The 20,015-nt window shown below is 43.6% G+C and overlaps 1 protein-coding gene across 5 annotated transcripts in view; it reads right to left on the bottom strand.

Moving 5' to 3' along the window:
- The window catches only part of kmt2d (lysine methyltransferase 2D), a 126,926-nt gene that overhangs the window by 92,554 nt on the left and 14,357 nt on the right, over positions 1–20,015 (bottom strand). The window contains exons 3-14 of one of the 5 annotated variants that reach the window (XM_062974026.1): positions 17,351–17,415; positions 16,123–16,267; positions 14,129–14,349; positions 13,173–13,282; positions 11,815–11,977; positions 11,306–11,471; positions 11,068–11,182; positions 8,163–8,317; positions 5,872–6,038; positions 2,975–3,106; positions 869–1,812; positions 566–679 (exon numbers count right to left, since the gene is read on the bottom strand). In XM_062974026.1, the coding sequence (XP_062830096.1) occupies positions 566–679; positions 869–1,812; positions 2,975–3,106; positions 5,872–6,038; positions 8,163–8,317; positions 11,068–11,182; positions 11,306–11,471; positions 11,815–11,977; positions 13,173–13,282; positions 14,129–14,349; positions 16,123–16,267; positions 17,351–17,399 (2,481 nt within the window). In that variant the 5' untranslated portion in view covers positions 17,400–17,415. Of the gene's footprint in view, positions 1–565; positions 680–868; positions 1,813–2,974; positions 3,107–5,871; positions 6,039–8,162; positions 8,318–11,067; positions 11,183–11,305; positions 11,472–11,814; positions 11,978–13,172; positions 13,283–14,128; positions 14,350–16,122; positions 16,268–17,350; positions 18,282–20,015 lie in introns of those variants that run through there. The other 4 variants (XM_062974025.1, XM_062974027.1, XM_062974029.1 and 1 more) reach the window with 4 other exon arrangements.

Genomic DNA, 20,015 nt, shown 5'->3' with positions numbered 1-20,015 from the left:
GACCTAAAGAGTTCATGGCCATGATGGCTGAGAGATTCCAGGAGTCATGCCTTAGGAAAAGTAGCTACTTCAATCTCTGGCTTCTGGCCATTGAAGAACAGAGGAGGGCAGAGAGCTTGACAGGAGTAGCTTTCTCAGAACTGCAGTTAAGGGGGAAAATAAACACTTGATGGCAAGACCCTGCTTTTAAGGACTTTGAGAATGAGAAGCCACCTCTTGTAAAGAATTTGACACGTCTTAATGAGAGGAGGCACTTACGACACTGAAATGAAAATGAGAACAAGAGAAGGGGAGGTATACACCATGTGTCCAGGCACCATCAATAAAAATAAGGGGGGCAGTCAAGTCAAGCTATGATAAGAACTGGTAGCAAAAGAGCATACTTTTGGTCTCCAAGCCTAAGCAACAGACAGATCAATACTGAGTGGGCCTAGTCCCCATTTCCTTTATATTTATGGCAGCTATAGCTTTTCCTTAACTCTTGAGTTGTGCCAAAATTCAACTTCCTGCCTCATCCTCTTCCTCCCCACCAAAATAATGTCCTGCCTGCCAAAACCGCCCCTACCGCCAATGTCTCGATGGAGGAAGTGGTGGATTTCAACCGTGACCGGCCCCGCCCTCGGCCTGCGTGAGACCCTCCCCGAGGCCGTCTTCTCCCAGGAAAACTGCTGCTGCGGCCCTATGACCAGAAGAAGAGAGAAGGGCAGGGGAAATGATGTGCAGTGAAACATGCCAAGGAGTATTGACACCCTCCAGTTCACTGTCACTCCTCCAGGAGCCCCACCACTCCTGAGGGCAGGGACTAAGCACTGTGGGAAGGCTCTGGCAAGGATCCTTCAGACCCAGCCTGCAGAGAGCTTTGGCTTACCTGCTTCATCCGGGAGCGGGCTGGGGAGCTACGCCGTCGTCCCTTCTCACACTCACCCTTCATATCAAAGGGCAAGGAGTCATCCATGTCACCCATGGGCAAAGAGCCACCATCTTCCCTCTGCAGGCTGACATCAGTGGAAGTCAGGCCAGCCATTTCCAGGGAAAGAGAACCCCCACCTTCATGGTATGGGGAGGCAAATGGGAGCTCTGAGCTGGGGAAGCTGCTGGCACTGGCATCGCCCTGGCTCAGGTTCGAGATCTCATTAACGATATCGGACTTCAACAAGTGGTGGGGCCTCAAGGATGTTGGTGGTGGTGGTCCGGCTTCTTCCTCGCCACTTGCCCCTCCTCCCTCTAGCAGGTTGGCAGCCCCATAGGCCTCCATTGGGGTGGATGTGCTCCCCAGAAGTTCTGCCTCCACAGGGGAGGGAGAGCGCTTGCTTTCACTGGCAAAGTTGAGGTGACTCTCGTTGGGCTCTGGCCCCATTATGGCAGGCCCTTCATCTGGTGCCTCCTCCTCACTCAGCTGTGGGGAGAATCTCTCCTCAAGCTCCATCTTTGCAGCTGCTGCTACTGCCTCTTCTTCCTCTTCCTCTTCCTCCTCCTCCTCCTCCTCCTCCTCTTGGCTGGGCTGGATGCTGCTGCTGGCGGTGTTGTCTGGAACCGGTGCCTCAACCCCAGTATCCATAGCCTCTTCACTGGGCTCTCCTCCTTCCACTTCAGCAGCTTCAGGGGAAATATCTTTGACAGGACCAGGGGGAGGGGAAACAGATGTAACAGTATCAGGGGGAGGGCTAACTGGAGAAGTCTCTTCTTCTTGCTTGGAGGTTGCTGATACAGTATGATTCTCAGTAGGTTCCATTTCTCTTGGCAGCAACTCAAATGAAGGAGGCTCTTTGGCACCAAGGCAGGACTCATCTGGGTGGGCAGAGGGCATTGGATCTAAGCAGTGGGGAAAGAGGGAGGGAAGAGTAAGACATTCTGATAAGATGGAACACTCCTGCAAAAGGATAATGGATGGTGCGTCTTTGAATAGAGACAAAGGGAGGTCAGAATTAGTAGCTGATTTTTAAAAATGACATAAACACCACCTTAGAAACAAATCACACATAGACCAAAAAGTTCCAGGTATACGAGGCAATCTTAACTTAGGTTAAAAATTGTGGTAAGTGTCAGTCTTTCTAGAGAGAGAATTCCCCAAACAGTTCTGCTTACACCCAACCTTCATGGTCCTCAATGTCCACCAAGGAACACTAAGGTTTTTAACAATTTGGATTGCATGAAACAAAGTTTCTGGGGACAGACAGGTTCTCTGAAAATAACAGATACTAGGGACAGAGAAGCCACCTTGTTTGCAAGCATAAGGAAACTGAAATCTCCAGCAATCCCAAACCATCCTGAGAAAAGCCTGCAGAATCACAAGAGCAGGAATCAGGGGATGGCCCATGCCACATCTTCCCTACAGAGAGGCAAATGCAGTGTAGGCAATGTTATCCATGACCAAGTAGTGGCTGCACAAAGGATCTTAAAGTCAGTACTTAGGCTCCCCCACCCTCTCGCGCACACACACAACACCAAGGATACACAAAGCCATTCAGCTGGCACTTGGATAGTAGACTCAGACCCAAAGTGGCAACTTGTTATCAAGGTCCAGTCTCAACAAGCTCTTTAAGTGTCATCTTTGTGGGGATGGCTCCACTCACCTACTCCCATATGGGGAAGAAGAGCACAGCTGTGTCCTTGACAGAATGCTAGCCAGCACTGCAGATTGAAAGCCTGTGATACTGCAGAATTATGATTATACATCCTGATGCCATTTGACTTGGCATCCAAAGATTTCTCCACTATGGCCTATTGGCCTCCAATGAGTACCTTTCAAATGCATTCTTCATTTGGGAAGGGGGCAGCTTTGGTCTGTTGGGGGGGGGGGGTTTATTTCAGACACACGAATCCCACCAAAGTCCATACCCTATGCCATTATGTTGAAATTCAACAGGTAACTTCTGTATAAAAACACACACACATTTGCATGATTCTGATTGAGACCTGGACTTGGGTTTAATTCAGCCATGGATTCTGGGTTCATCACAGCCTAATAACTCACCTGGTGGAACCGGAGGAGGGGGTGGGGGAGAGGGGGCTTTTTCAGGCTCAAACGGGGTTTCCACTTCCATCTGCTCCTGCCCTGCAGGGACCTTTGGATCCACATCAGATACTTCTAAAGGTGTGTCTACATCTGGAATTAGACGTTACACAATTGGGGTTGAACCACATTGGAGACAATGAGATTACAACAAAGGAGCAATGCTTGTCAAGCTAAAGTTCTTGATAGCGGCCATTTAAACTTTCTGAACATGTTATCCATTTCACCTCAGCAACATATTCTTGTGCCTGGACTGACTTATATACAGGTCAAAGCTGGAATAGGAGCAAGAGGCAGAGAAGACTACAGTGTCTATTTTTATTATGGTCCCTATGAAAAAATGCCCATTACAGTCTTTCTGCAGAGAAGTGTATGTAGTGTCCATATTAAAAATGGTTACTGATGAGGGTTAACAAGCCGAAGCTTAATCCAGACAAGACAGAGGTCCTCCTGGGCAGTCATGAGGCTAATCGGGGTATAAAGTTGAAACCTGTGCTCGATGGGGTTACACTCCCCCTAAGGACACAGGTCCGTAGTCTGGGGGTCCTCCTGGACTCAGCGCTGATGCTTGAAGCTCAGGTGTCAGTGGTGCCTGGGAGGGCATTTGCACAGCTAAAACTAGTACGTCAGCTGCGAGCATACCTCAAAAAACCTGACTTGGCCACAGTGGTCCATACCTTAGTTACATCTAGACTGGATTACTGCCATGCACTCCATGTGGGGCTGCCTTTGAAAATGGCTCAGAAACTGCAATTAGTGCAAAGATCGGCAGCCAGATTACTAACTGGGGCTAGCTATAGGGAGCTCACCATGCCCCTATTAAAGCACCTCCAATGGCTGTCAATAACTTTCCGGTCCCAATTCAAAGTGATACTAGTGGCTTGCATTCGGGTAAATGCTTGTCCCATTTCGTTTCCAAACTTTTGTTGCGGGACCTGATCGGTTTTCAGAAAGCCTCCCGAAATTGGAAGGGTTGTTTTTGGTTCTTTTGTTTGGGACCTGAAAATCGACCCATTACTGGGGGGGGGGGGGTGCGTGTGTGGTGGGGTGTGTGACTGTGCACTGTGCAGGCACGCCCAGGCTTTCTAGGCCTTCCTGAAAGCCCCACATCACACACACACTTTCTCCCTGGAAAGAGGGGGTGTATGTGTTGCGGGGCGCATGCAAGCCTGGAAAGCACACATGCTTGTCAGTGCCTGCACACCACACACACACACTCTCTCTCCCTGGAAAAACAGTGTGTGTGCTGTAGGGTGCAGGCAGGCATGGAAAGTGCGTGCCTGTCAGTGCCTGTCTGCACCCAAGTACCTGCTCAGTCACACACCCCACCACACACACGCCAGGAAAGGAGGGAGGGGCAGTGGATCCTTCCACCCAGATGCTGAGGTCCAGATGTGGGGCTGCCCGGCCGGGACTTCCGTGAGTGAATGCGGAGCATTGTGGGCGCAAGAGAGGGAGGAGAAAGAGAAGAAGTGCGCGCACACGGAATTTCGGCTCCACACAAAAGCAGGCTTTTGTGTCAAGTTGAGTTTCGTGTGGGGAGGAGGCTTCCTGTTTCATGCTTCCAAATAAACAGAAGACATGAAAGAAATTGTGGTAATACAAATTTCGTGAACACGTCTACAGGTTATTAACTACAAAGCGCTACACAGTTCGGGTTCAGTCTATCTACGCGACCACATCACCCTCTATGAACAGGCGTGGGTTCTAAGATCTGCCGAGGAGGCTCTCCTCTCCATCCCAAGCTCGGTTGGTGAAGACGAGGGAAAGAGCCTTATCAGTGGTGGCTCCCAAGCTTTGGAACAACCTCCCCAGGGAGATCAGGCATGCCCCCACACTTCAATGCTTTCGGGGGGAGTTGAAAACTTGGCTTCTCAAACAGGCCTTTAACAATGGTTAAGGTACCAGCTAAATCAGGTGGCTAAAATGCACCCTTGAATGTATATTTATATGGATGTTTTAACTAATGCTATCTATTTTCACTGTAATTGTTTTTATATATTATGTTTTATATTGATTTGTTCGGCGTCTAACGATGCTAATTGTAAGGCCGCTCTGAGTCCCCGTCCCCCCCCCCCCCCGGGGGTGAGAAGGGCAGGATATAAATGCTTGTAATAAATATAAATAAATAAATAAATAATAAAACAGATTGAAGTTTCACATTCTGGAACTTTAATGTTGACATTTTAACTTGTGTATTTAACTAGTAACATTTGTCGCATTTTTATTTGAGTTTCTATTCAACTGAGTTGGGTCTTGTTAATTTCTGTAAGTGTTCTTTTATGTTAATTGGTGTTGTTCTGATGTTTTAAATCCTGATGTATTTTATGTGGCACTATTTGCTGCTTTGTAAGCCGCCCTAAGTCCCTTTTGGAAGATGGTGGCGGTATATAAAGTTGTTATTATTATGAGTAGGAGCCCCAGTGGCGTTGTGTGTTAAAGCACTGAGCTGATGAACTTGCAGACCGAAAGGTCGCAAGTTCAAATCCCGGGAGCGGAGTGAGTGCCCGCTGTTATCTCCAGCTTCTGCCAACCTAGCAGTTTGAAAACATGCCAATGTGAGTAGATCAATAGGTACCCAACGTTATGGACCAGTCTTTAAATGTTCTACCTATATATTCTGCAAAAGGCTTCCAATTATTTTGAAAACATTGTACTGTTTTATTTCTAAAGAGAGAAGTTAATTTATCAAATTCTGCGAAGTCTAGCGGTTTGGTCAACCATTCATGTACAGCTGGAATAATACTTTCTTTCCAGTGCCATAAACTATGCGCAAGTATATACGGTACTTATTTTTAAAAGAGAGTCCCTTCTGGTTCTTAATAAAGGAGCCATTAAAATAAGAGAAGACCACTCACCAGCAGGCTTCTCCTCACTCTCCAATGGCTCAGGCTCTTCTGGGTGAGGACTCACAGGCCCACTACTGCTTTCTGGCTGCTCCTCACTAGCCTCACAAGCTTCTTCTAGTGGCTGAGGAGACACCGGCTTCTCTATTGTGGGGATGCTGCTTGCTGGGTGAATGTGCCTGAATGGAAACAAGTAGAGTATGACGACAAAGGCAAACTCATTTGACTCAAGCTGTTTCACATCATAAATTGATCCCCGCACTCGGTCAGCATTTCTAGAGAATACATGTGCATCCAAATGAGCATTATGCATACATAGTCAGTCACCCTTACAAGAGCCATGTGAGCTGTGCCACCATTATTACCTACATCTTATAGTCTGTGTGCACATATACATGTAAGTGTATGAGTGTAGGGAGGGAGAAGAAGTGGCAGTGAGAGGTTTCACTGAGAGCACCTGGTGAATTCTGAAACACAAAAAGGTCTTGAATTTGAGCCAAACACCTGATAATATTTCTCTGTGAAACTTCTTTAAAACTTCTTTAAAACCCAATAGCATTATGCATAATAACAACAACTACAAATTTTTATTGGTATACCGCTCTATCTACCAGGAAGGGACTCAGGGCGGTTTCCAGCATAAACAAAGCATTCAATGTCAACACAAAAAACATAGAAAATAATGTAATAAAAACAAGGCATAGTTACTTTTAAACAAATATGCTCATTAAAATTAAAATTAAAACCAATTCAAGCCTAATAAGAGCCTACTAACTTGGGGTGGTGGCAGAAGTTTCAGTTTTCCTTGTCTCAGAATCTCAATGGAAAAGTGCAGGAAGAGCCATTCCACTAAATGCACTTTAGAAGTGGGTAAGAACATGGGTTTAATATGAATATCCTTTATCACCCACTAAAGAGTCAGCCTCTTAATTTTTAAGGACTATATGAAAGGAAGTAAATCTCAATTAACCAACTTAAAAATAATGGCCTGTTCTAGAAGCCACCAATGAAGCCTCCAGGAGGCCACACTCCTCCATCAGAACAGAAGGAACCAACCAAAGTAGAGTGAAATATTCAGACAGCCAGTACTGGATTTTCCAAACAGCAAAGGCCCAATCAACTCAAGCAAGGTAAGTTGTTGTGATTCTCTCCATCTGAAAAGAGCCTTGGACAAGACAAGGATGTTTTCCAAACAACAAAGGTCCAATCAACTCAAGCAAGATAATGTCTTTTTTTAAGGTAGGTTTGTCTATATCACAATTTGTTTAGTTGCACCTTTATGCATAGGACTCCACAGTTAAAACAATTCCCACTTGACTGTTTCTTGGGCACAATTCAAGGTGATGATTACAACTAATAAAACCCAAACCAGGGCTTCTTAACTTGGGATCCCGTCTCGCCAGATAATTTTTTATGTGACCACATATATAGTACTGTATACAAAATAGATACAATACCAAACATTTACTGACAATAAATCAGTATTTGCAAAACAAAATGATTTTCCTTTTTGTGGAGCACAGCTGAAGCATTTTCTGCAGAGTCCATTCTAAACACTGCATATTGTTGCTAACAGATTCATGTAAATAAGGTGGCCTTCAGAAATCTTTTCCTGTTGCAATTTTTTTTTTTTTGCGGGAACCCAACATTGAGCTCAAGGGACCCATTTGGTGTTGGAACCCACAGTTTAAGAAACCCTGTCTAAAAAACAAGAGTCCAGACTATTTGAAGAGTGCATATGACCTTGGTCATTGAGACCTGAAGTGAGACCCCGTCTTGTTGCTCTACCACTCTGAAAGACACATTTGATGAAGACATGAAAAGGGACACTTGTAGTGGCTACTTCACAGCTATGGAACTTCCTTCCAGGAAAGGTTAGATTGGACCCCATCCTGCTATCCTTCTGCTGACAAAGAAGCACTTTCCACTGAGGCAGGTTTTGGCAATTGAGGGGTTTTTTTAACACGTATACCTTACAAAGAACCAGCATGGTGCACTGGGCTGAGAGTTGGACTACAGCTCTGGAAACTAGAATTCAAACCCCTAATTAACAATGGAAATCCACTGGGTGAACTTTTGCAACTCATACTCTCTTATACTCAAAGGAAGGCAATGGTAAACTGCCTCTGAACATCTTGCCACAAAATCCCTGTGATTAGGCTGGGTTGCCAAAAGTCAGAAATGACTTGAAATCTCACAACAACAATGCCCACCATCACTACCTTGATGAGCCATCACTTATACGAACAGCCCACATAACAGAAGGCCAAGAGAGGGAGACAATTTCCCTAATTTGAACTCACTCTTGAGTGTGTTGTACATCAAAGGCCTCGGCACTGTTCACATCCTTGCAGCGCTGCTCTTGACATCCTTCACATAGAGAATAGTTCTCATACCACTGGCAGCTAGGATCCAGGGCAGATGGACGGAGGCCACAGTCAGAACATACTCGGCAACTCTGAAGAAAGGCAAACGCAGATGCATTAAGGACTGGAAGATGCAGCGAGTGAGTCCTTCCTAAGAGTGCCAGGAGTGGGGTTGTTGTATGTCTTTCGGGCTGTGTGGCCATGTTCCAGAAGCATTCTCTCCTGACGTTTCACCCACATCTATGGCAGGCATCCTCAGAGGTTGTGAGGTTACCTCACAACCTCTGAGGATGCCTGCCATAGATGTGGGCGAAACGTCAGGAGAGAATGCTTCTGGAACATGGCCACACAGCCCGAAAGACATACAACAACCCTGTGATCCCGGCCATGAAAGCCTTCGACAACACAGTGCCAGGAGTCACTGGCAAACCAATGATTGGATAAAGGGAGGGAGAAGGAAGACTGATAATGCATTGAGAAATGGATATCCAAAATAATGTTTGCAGAAATTCAAAAATGGGCCTTTTCCTTTTATAGGCACACATGGCACCATTTGGTCCCAGAAAAGATTTATGTCAAATTAATGTAACATAAAGTAGACACAGGACATATTTTTTTCTATGCCAGACAAGGCTATGGCTACAATAATGGCAAGGACTTTAAGTGAAAGTTCCCTGTCAAAGGAACATGTTAATCACAAAACACATCCAAGTTTCTGAACTCCTAGTTGTCTCACCCAGCTCAGTCTGATTTATAAGGGAGTAAGTATGTTAAGAATGGTTTTATGTGCAGTTCTAAATATGCTTACTTCCCAGTACAACCAAATGAACTCACCTGCATTTGTATCTGAGTAAACATACTTAGGACTGGACTGTCAGTAACTCATCAAATTTAGCTTATCCTTTTAAAAATGAAAAATTGAGATATACTGTGCATGAGCATAGGGCTATTAAAATGGTTGATTTGCCTTAATTGGGAGCACAGATTTTCAATTTATGATTTTGAAGAACAATATAGAAATGTGGTAGCTCCACCTAGGAAGAAATACTAGCTGCTGCTCATAGGAAGAATTGGAAAAGAAACACTCCGAGCTGGCAAATAAGGTCCTACCTCTTCCACCGTACCTTTGAATGACATGGAGGTCTACTATGCATACATACATACATATGGCTATGCCGACTGTGTTCAAAAGTCATACCATCCTAGAATTGAGCAACCAGAAAATCTCACACACATTATTAAAATGTGTGTGAGATTTTCACAAGCTGGTAGATACTTGATGGGACTCCTTCTAAAGCCAGAGAAGTGAAGGAAAATCTCCATTGGCTTGAATGAAAACTTCAACTATAGAATGAGTATCACTTTACCGAAGTGTCTGGTACCAAGCGTGTTTTGGAATTAGATTTTTTTTTCCAGATTTTGAAATACATGTATTTGGGTATAAGTGCATAATGAGATATTCTAGAAATGAGACCCAGGTTTTAAACATGAAATTCATTTATGTTTCAAATACATCATATGCATAAAGCTTAAAAGTATTTTATATAGTATTTTGATTAAAGTTGATGAACAATGAATCATGGTTCTGGCCCAATTTACTTATTTATTTATTTACAGTATTTATATTCCGCCCTTCTCACCCCGAAGGGGACTCAGGGCGGATCACATTATAACACACATAGGGCAAACATTCAATGCCCATAAACACATCAAACAGAGACTGAGAGACACACGCAGAGGCAGGTTAACCTTCTTCTGAGGGGATGTTCGATTCTGGCCACAGGGGGGAGCAGCTGCTTCATCATCCACACTGACGGCACTTCCTCATTCCAGGTCGTAAATTAGTTAATCTTGCCTCCCCACTTTATAAGTGGTACCTTATCTCCTACTTGATAGATGCAACTATCTTTCGGGTTGCTAGGTCAGCAACGAGCAGGGGCTATTTTTTATTTTTAATTGACGGGTGCTCACCCCGCCACGGGCTGGCCTCGAACTCATGACCTCATGGTCAGAGTGATTTAAGGCAGCTGCTCAACAGCTGCGCGACAGCCCGGCCCCATATGTTATCCGAACATATGAGCCAGCTAGATCCCTAAGATCATCTGGAGAGGCCCTGCTCTCAGTCCCACCTGCCTCGCAGGCGCGGCTGGTGGGAACGAGGGACAGGGCCTTCTCAGTGGTGGCTCCCCGGCTGTGGAACACTCTCCCCACAAATATCCGACAAGCCCCAACTCTTCTGGGTTTCAGAAAGGCTGTGAAAACATGGGTGTGTGCACAAGCTTTTAATTAGTAATACGATAACGTCGACATGGTCCGATTGAAGGCTGAAGCATGACGTTTTTAGACAAATGGATCTAATTTACATATGTTTTAATTGTTATAATATATTTTAATGATGTATTTTATAGTTTTAATTGATTATATGTACTGTTTTTGTTTTATTATTATGTTCTTGGCATTAAATGTTGCCAACTATTGTAAGCTGCCCTGAATCCCCCCGGGTGAGAAGGGCGGGGTATAAATGCTGGAAATAAATAAATAAATAAATAAATACTTTACAAAATAAAGATGTCTATATTCCACACAACAATGTGGATGGTTTTGGAGGAATTCAGTACTTCAGATAAGCACCGCTTAACCAGTATCACTCTTTCTATGCCAGACCCTACATCTATTACAAACAAAATAGCATATAGAAAAGAATGAAATACTGTATGCACGTTTCCTTAATCTGCAAAATTTGGATGGGTCACATAATTCAGGATGGGCTGGAACACAGTTTGGGTTAATGAGGCACCGAGTTTTACACTATTCAGCTCAGATAACACTTGCTTGGACTTACTTTGCACTTCCAGGAGTCTGCAGGGACACTTTCAATGGCAGGTTTTAAGCAGTATGTGTGGTAGCATTTTTCACAAGCTTCACACACAAGCATTCGGCTGTCCTCACCAGATAACCTGCAAGGGAGAAACACTATGACTTGCCACTAAGCTGAGGAACCCCCAAGATCAGGTTGTTCTGGAGATATCCCAAGTAATATCTCTTGCCTTCTCCATCCCTCTGCCTACTGCTCCACTCACCTGCAGGTTTGGCAAACTTTGCATTCGTGACACTGCCAGCCTGAGCGTTTGCGTGGTGTTACTGTGATCTCCAAACAGGTGCCATGGTAGTGCAGACCACAGCTAGTGCAGAAGAGAAGATCACGCAACTCCCCTGGGGCATCACACACCATACAGCGTGAGTCCTCTGTGGAAGAAGGGCACATTGGAACCAAAGAGAAGACAGCATTCCTCCCTTGCTCTCAGCCTAATAGCCTTGGCTCTTTCTATGCAGCATGATCCAAAAACCAGCCACACACACACACACACAACCCCGTTAATAGCATCTGTTTTTTCTAGCTTTCTCAGACATAGAATTATAACCTTGTTGACCTTATTCTCATACCCCTGCTGCTCTACCCACTAGATAACACATCCACTTATATCTATGCTATTCACAGTCATTAGATGGGAGCCCATTTTAATCTGAGCAAGTCACAATCAAATCCTTGACCCACGTCAGCTGTTCTTGGCATACTGCCAGCACTTACCCATCTGTACAGCCTGGTCTAGGTGCTCTGGACACAGAAGCTTCAAGCTCTTCATGGACTGGAAGCAGCCACTGGCTGCCGCACAAGGAAAGTGATAGTGGCGCTGGCACCCCTCCGCATGGCATGGAATGGTAGCACCCCACCTGTTACAGTGTTCACATTTCTGGAAGATGTAAGGAATACATCCCAAGCTCAGAGAACTACAGAGAACATCAGCTCTACACAGGTAAGAATACTGAAGCAAATATTGCCAAGGAAAGGTTTCCATTAGAAAAAAATAAGGGCTTGAGAAGCTAGTTATTATCAGTATAAGAGACTGTGCTAGTGGCTGCTTTCAGATGCTGAGCAACCCATCATCTCTGTGTATCTCTGACAAGGTCTCCAAAACTACAATATGCATCAACACAAGGCTACAACATTTCACACCAACCAACTAGTTACCTTTTCAAGTTTCTAGCTTGTACCCGGTGAATACTAGTATAGTACAGAACCAAGATGGATAAAATATGAGCTACTGGCATCACACAGCCCTCAAGGCCATTTTGAGCCCCATTCAATTTTTCATCAACCCCAAAAAAACCAAAGAAAATTATTTTCTTCTCTCAAAAGGCAGTGATTTTGTAATGAAATGTGGTGTAGGGCAACCATCTCCCCCAGGATCAAAGCCAAAATTTCATTCACTCTTTATTATGATTTTTCATAATTTCTGTAGATGGTGCTGTATACTGTGGTTAGTGAGGGCAGAAACGTGGTGCCTGAATACTGTACTCTGAACTTTTATACAGATACACGGCTTCACCTCCCTGACCTCTTCACTTGCTTTCAAATGGCTCTGTTTCTGTATCACTGAAGGCTTTGGACTAAGATACTACTAGAAAATAGTTTTAAAATCCAGGATTTTGTTACAAGAATGAACCCCGTAAGCTAGAGAATCTTAATGTATCAACTTGATATGCGCATATTCAAATACGAAATAGTTTTAAGGTGCATTTTGTGCAGGTAGGGAAAGAAATTGGAGTTTCCTTTTCTGTAGCCAGTTTGTTAAAAGGGGGTAGGGTTAAGGTAAACAAATACAGATTTGGTTTTCACAATGTTTGCAGGACAGTTGGGGAAGATGACCAGGTAGTACCAAATAAAATACCTCACTGGATTATTGGATTTCAATAATTACTCTTCACACTTACAGGTTTAGCCAGTTTGGCTACTGTAATAATGATGCCACTATTTTTTAGTTCCTTAGTTTCTTGGTTCCTAGAGTCTTAATCCAAATGTTGCTCCATGATGGCAGACCCAGTTCACCTAAACACTATGAAAAAAGAGTCCACTCCCTTGTCCCAGAATAGCTGAATCTGACAGACCTGTGCAATCCCTGAGATGACAGCTTTGTTCACAAGGCTCAGCCATGACCCTTCTGGACGCAGAACTCCAACTGACCAAACCACACACCAGTGATGAGCCCAAAAGTGCCCTACAAGGAAAGTTAGAGTAAACCATGACAAAAACTGCCAAAGAAAAATTATTTAGGATATTAAGTATTAAACTAAGAAGAAGACACAGATAGTTTCAAGTACAGATTTTGGCAAGCACAATGTAACATAACAGAAAAAGAGGAATAATACTCTAGGAGCCACTGGTCAATTTAAAACATTTAGGAACCTGTGGACAACCAAGCATTACTGAACTGCAGTTCCATTACCCTGTATTTCATAGCCTGGACAATGGTGAAAGATTATGAAAGTAGGAATTCATCAACATTTGAAGGGTTAAAGATGAACTCCTATAAGCAGATCAACAAGGGTTTCTGACTCTCAATTATTCCACAAGGACAGAAATCCCTTCACAAATGGTCACACCTATCTAAATAGGACCCCCAAGAAAGCTTGGGAGAAATCTAGGATTGGGGTGCATGTAAGTATGTGTGTTTGTGACAAAGAGAACACAAAGCTCAATTCTAGGGCTGAATATACATGCTGAGGAATCTTGTTTTTCACATGGTCCCAATGTAGAACTTTAGAGTTCTCGTTTTTAAAAAAGTAGAACCCAAAAGTTGGAGATATCATCTCCATTTTCCTAGATTTATCTTAACCAAAACCCACATGATAAGAGATGGGATATACAGTTCAAAAAGAAGCCAGCCAATTTGGAGGGCTTTCACTTGATACTTTACTGATGATGCCACACAGCAAGTCAGAACATGACACAGGACAAAGGTGATGCGGATACACTGGCCAAGGAGTAAGGGAGCTGCTGGTCAAAGCCTAACACTGGAGTAACCTGCCAAGCCTGGTTCTGCTCTTCTGTGTCAAGTACTCACCTGTTAGCTCAAACACTTCCCGTACTGACACCCCATCTGCAAAGCCAATCAGGGTCAGGTCATCACTTCCAGTCTCTGCTGAAGAGCCTGGCTGCTTTCCTTCCGCTAAGTCAGGAAGGTTTTCCTCCCAGCCAGGAGCAGGATCAAAGCGCAACAGCTCCCGCTGCCCATGCAAGCTCCACTTGCTGCAATTGCAGAACGCACAGCGTTTCGGTGTGGAGCTGGAGGAAGGCAAGTGGTAAAATGAGAAACAGCTTGTCAGTGCAGGGAACACAAAAGCCTCACCCAATCCATGATGATGGAGGAGGTGGTAGACAGATAGAATACGGACAGTTTTTCAGAGAACCATTCTGATCTGGTTGCCAGAAAGAGATCCACACCCCTACATTTCTAGGGCATTTGAATTCACTGTTATACTTCATGCAGTCTGATGCACACTCCCTAAGAATGTAATACTAGCCATAGTTAGGAAGTTGTGTGTGGGTGTGAAACCATCACCACTCCTTCCAGGTTGAAAGCTTTGGTTCCACTAATTTTACCAGATGTCATTGGGCAATTCACAAAGGCCAATCTTCTTCATCTGGCTGCAGTAAGATTTCTAGCTAATGAGCTATCAATCATTAACTCACTGAACAGCTTCAGAAAAATAACAAATAGCAGTGTTAGTCTACTTTTTTAATATTAAAAAGGCAGTGTGTTTTTATAACTTTATTGGGACTGACCAAAGATTCATAAACAAGATTTTGAGTTGTCAAATCTGCCCACAATTCTTCCTGAAAGGATATATGGCCTCACACTGCTGTATCATAATCTGGTGCACAATGGAAAAATTAATATGGCGGTATGGCATAGTTTTTTTTCCTACACACATACATAGCTCTTTGCACATGATCCATGTAGCATGCACACCTGGTTCTCAGGGTCTCCTTGGTAATGTAAAGCCATGCCATTACTCACGGCATGACAAAGAGGCTGGATCATGACCTCTCCGTATTTTATGGTAGTATCTAAAACTTTTTATTCAAGTAGGTTTTTATAGAGGAAAGTGTTTAAGACTGAGCCAGAGGGTTTGTATAGTGTTTTAGATATGTTAATAATTTAATCTCTAAACTATGTTGTAGAAAGTGTTGAGAAAAAAGGGGAACTGGAGCCACATGTGGCTAACTTGCCCAAAGTACAGAGATTCTAGGATTAAGTTTTATCATGGATAAAACAAATAGTAGGGGGAGTCTTACATTTCATGGTTACTCTGCTAATGATGTCTGTATTTTAAAGAATTAGGTAAATAAAAATTTTATACTGCTCATGTTATGTGCCTCAAGACACAAAATAGCTAGAACTTGGAAAAACCTAGAAAATTTGTCAATTAAGAATGTCAAACAGGATATGGGTGATAGCTCTATTGGAAAAGTTAACCTATTCAGTACATTCTGCTTTCACAGCATTCTTCTGACATTACTCTAACTGAAATCCTTTCTCTGATTTCCATGGCTAGAGATGGATGCAGAAACCAGGTATACATGCAATTTGCCTGAAGCACAAGGAATTGCATGAGAGAAGGGTGTCATCCCAGGTTTACCAGTCTGCACCATTTTAACTACTTTACCACTTGCATGATGTCTTCTTTAAGCAGAGCATGGGGCACTTAAAAGCCTCTTAAAGGAAAGGGGGCTGAGGTTTTATGACGGAGATAAGGAAAGGATAATAGAAGAGAAAAACGAGAAATATCTAATAATTGCAATCACAAGAGGGGAAGAACATTTAAAAACTGCAAAGAAACAGCAGTGAAAAGAGGTCTTTTCTTTTTTGCCTACAAGCACTGCCATCCAACAAAATCTCAGGCAAAGACCTTTTCCTCCTGTAGCAACATCCTGTCCTTGTTCCCCAAAACTTCCATGTCCCATCACAGTCCCCTGATCGCCCAAGTATAGATTCCTTTTTCCTCCTTGCACCCACATCATCACACACCCCACCCCAGCCCTCTAATCTCTCACCTGCAGGTCTCAAATGGCTCTTCTTTGGCTTCTGCTTCTTGCAATTCCTCTTTGACAAGGCCCTTTTCTGGTGGTTTCAGGTTATCAGCTTCCACATTGCCATGTTCTTCTGAGGACACAATTTCATCTACAGCCTCCACTGCCGCTGCAAAGAAATGTCTGTCAGGACCTGGGCATGGCAACTGGGTAGGAATCCCAGCCCACAAGAATACTGAACTGGTTGATAGGGCTGTGTATGGATCCATTTTTCAAAACGGGCTCTGGCTGTTTCAGTCAGCCGTAATGGAATGGGCTCCGTCACCAATTTTTCTTTGGCCACAACAGACCACGTGGCTGCTGAAGCTGCTCACATGCTAGCTAGCTCAGTGTTCTGTCTCAGTGCCTTTGCTGCTCTTAGGATCGCTTCACTTGCTTTTGGTTTCAATTCCAATCTTTTCATTAGGCAACTTAATTGATTTTTCTTAGTTTAATATCTTTCATTCCTTCTTTTTTTAATATTCCACTATGGAAGTGAGGGTGGGCATGTGTTTGGGAAGGCTATGAAAAGGCATTTGGGGGGCACTTAAATATTGGGGTGGTTTACTGAAGGGATAGCCTGACTCCCTTGAGTCCCCACGGGAAGAATTTAATTCCTCCCCTGGTCTAGTTGGAGGATATACGGAGAGACAACCCCAGAAAAAGTGGTTTCTTAAGTCTGATGCTTTAACCCAGGTCTAGATGAAGGATATTAGAGGAAAGGACCAGAAAAGGTAGCTTCTTAAGACTGCTATCCAAAAAATGACAGAAAGGGGAGCCTCAGAAGTTCCCCCATTGCCGCCAATGGGCCAGATATTCCCAGAGTGCAAATGGATCTTTTGGCTGCCGGATCGCTCCTGAAAAATGGATTTGGGAGAAGGGCCAAAATACGGGCACCCAAAATGGCACAGGGTTAAACTGAATTGCACACTCCCTACTGGTTGGGCACTTAGTCTGATTCAACGATTTACAGGGTTCTGCTGACAGTATGTCAAAATATTCATTTATGTGTCACGTAAACCTTCTATACGGGAAGATGTTCTTTGCTCTTGTTGAGTGCCATCTTATCCATCACCCAAGGAGGAAAAACATCTCAGGCCAGCAGCCTATGGATTTTGTAGATGGTATGCTCCGCTCCCTGTTGAACTACATTATTGTACATAGATTTCCAAGTGACTTCATCAGAAGGAGTGGCCAAATTGGGAGCACTCACCTAGTGTGTCAGAGTCTTTGTCCTCACCAGGTGATTTCTGATCATCCATCCTGTCTCCAAGAGACCTAAACGCAAGAGAGAAGTAGTCCATTTCACTTTCTTCACATCCACTCAATCCTTTCACTCTCAGCACTCATATTTTTTTGCAGTGCAACATACACATACCAATGCTAAACATACTAGATGGCAGAAGGAAAGAAAAAAAACCATGATGAAACACAAAGTTCTGCATATAGACACAAAAATTACAATTACATATGCCAATGCCGCACAACATGTTCCCCTTCCTGAATAAATCACTCTGGAGGCAAATATTCGTATTCAGCCTACAAGAAAATGAACGAAAATAATATCTGATCCTGAGTGTTACAGGAAAAGCAGTGTGAAAGAGAAAAGTAGCAATGGGTGAACTACAAAAAGGAAAAGGAACGCACTGTTTCCCTCCTCCTAGAAAGCTAGATCAAGAACACAGGACATCTTCCTGCCCATCCACTGCCAAGCTATTCTATAGAAAAAATGTGTATTAGAGCTATACTTGAATTAAATTAAGCTTCTCCAGACAAACCTACATGTGTGTGGTAAATGCAGCCCAACCCTCCAACCCCATATTAAACTCTGCTAATACCATATAGCTACTACCAAAAACTCCAATCAGGCTTCCACAATGCAACAAAGGCATTCCCCAAGTTATGAACAAGATAGATTCTGCAGGTTTGTTCTTGAATTTGTTTGTAAGTCGGAACAGGCACATTTTTAAAGTGTAACGCCAGCCATATATACATATACATATATACATCTATATCTATATAAATGTAATGTACATAATTAGGACCGAGTTAACAACAAAGCCACTGGGCCAGATCACACCAAATTTGGCCACAAAACGAATCACTTTCCAAGGAGTGACCATAAACCCCCCCCCCCCCCCAAAAAACCAGATTTGTCTATATCTATTTTTCACTTTCATTATTCCACAGGGAAATAAACCCCACTTGCCTGGCTGCTTCCTACCTAGGGGAATCCATTGTTGGACAGCATGAATTGCACTGAATAGCCTTGCATCATCAAAGCCTAGCGAACCCTCTGTTTTCTGAGGGCCATAGCCTTTCTTTTTGAGTGTGTGCACTCCACTGCATATGGGTACTTCTTCATCTACATCTACAGTAGAAGAACAGAAAATATTGCAAAGAACAACACTGAAAACAGGAGAATTCCAGACATGAAACAATCAGGGCCAGCTAACACCTCCCAACAAAAGATTCCCCCAGGGAGGAAGCAGCCAGGCTTTGAAGCTGAAAGGCGATTACATGTGAATCATTCTGGCTAATTGCAGCATTCATACTTGCCTCCAACAGACAAAAAAAGGAACAACCAGAAATATTGTATATTCACAAGCTTTAGGAAACAACATATACTAACTACCATCAATTTCTCAATACTTTATTTCCCATACCACCACTTTGCCACAGCAATGCATGGTTGGGCACAGCTACTACATATATAAGCTTTGGATAGCATATGGAGGGGTTAACACCCCTGTGGCCTTGTTTTGTTGTCTGTGCCCCTGTTCAGAAGATGTCACCTCACTTTCTGCCCCTCTGATAATTGGATTTTGAAAAATTTGGATTGTTGCAGAAACAAGGATTGGTGATACCTTTCCGCCATGATAACTCTTTCAGGAGTAATTCTCCTTTCCTAGGAGTAGACTTCCCTCAATTCCTGTTATCTCACCCCTGTTCTTAACTATGAGTCATTTGTAAGTCAAATGTTTGTAACTCAGGAACTGCCTGTACTGAAATCCCTATTTTGTGGAACCTGTTCATTTTCCCCCTGCCAACTTTAAACAAGCAAAATGGCTACTCCACACCAAACAGTACTGAAGCCAGCAGGGCTAGAGATCATCACAGTACTCTTAAATAAGTTGGGAGAATGGTAGAAGAGGGGTTTTTAAATACGAGGGTTGAATTAAAAGTAATGCCTCCACCTTCGTAACTCAACAGATGGCAGTACTGGTATGCGGCAGGTACTGCCTTGTTCAGTATACTCTCCTCTACAGTTCCATTTGATGGGAAGCCTTAGCATTGAATGGCTGTGTTGTTAAAGTGTGAAGTATGGAACCCTACACAGACGGTCGGTCAATGCGACTTAAGCAACGTACAGTCATTGAACTCTTGACAGAAGAAGGTGTCACCCCAAAAGAGATTCATCAGAGAACGCAAGCTGTTTATGGTGATCGTGTTGATGTGAGTACTGTGCATTGTTGGGCGAGTAAGTTTAAAGATGTTGAGGTGGGAACATCTGACTTGCGTGACAAAGAGTTGAACGTCCTGTGACAGCAACCACAGAGTTTCACAAGCAAAAGGTTGACAGATTGATTCAGGACGATCGTCGTATCACTCAAAGAGAAATTTCAAGCATAATTGGCATTTCACAAGAACACATGGGTCACATTATTGCTTTGATTGGCTATCAGAAGATCTGTGCCCGATGGGTACTGTGAGACACTGGTTGCGGAAACAGAGTGTCGACTTCTTCCGTGATGGCTTCAGAAAACTTGTTCATTGTTGGCAGTCATGTACCCAATTGTCTGGTGATTATGTGAAAAAGTGATAGTGGTAGTTAAAGAGCACATTCTAAGGATTAATTCTGCATTTGATTTATTACA

Source organism: Anolis carolinensis, chromosome 2 (genome assembly GCF_035594765.1).
Source record: "Anolis carolinensis isolate JA03-04 chromosome 2, rAnoCar3.1.pri, whole genome shotgun sequence".
NCBI classification, from domain to species: domain Eukaryota; kingdom Metazoa; phylum Chordata; class Lepidosauria; order Squamata; family Dactyloidae; genus Anolis; species Anolis carolinensis.
Note: the sequence above shows the minus strand (reverse complement) of the source record. Positions and strands in the feature narration are given on the sequence as shown.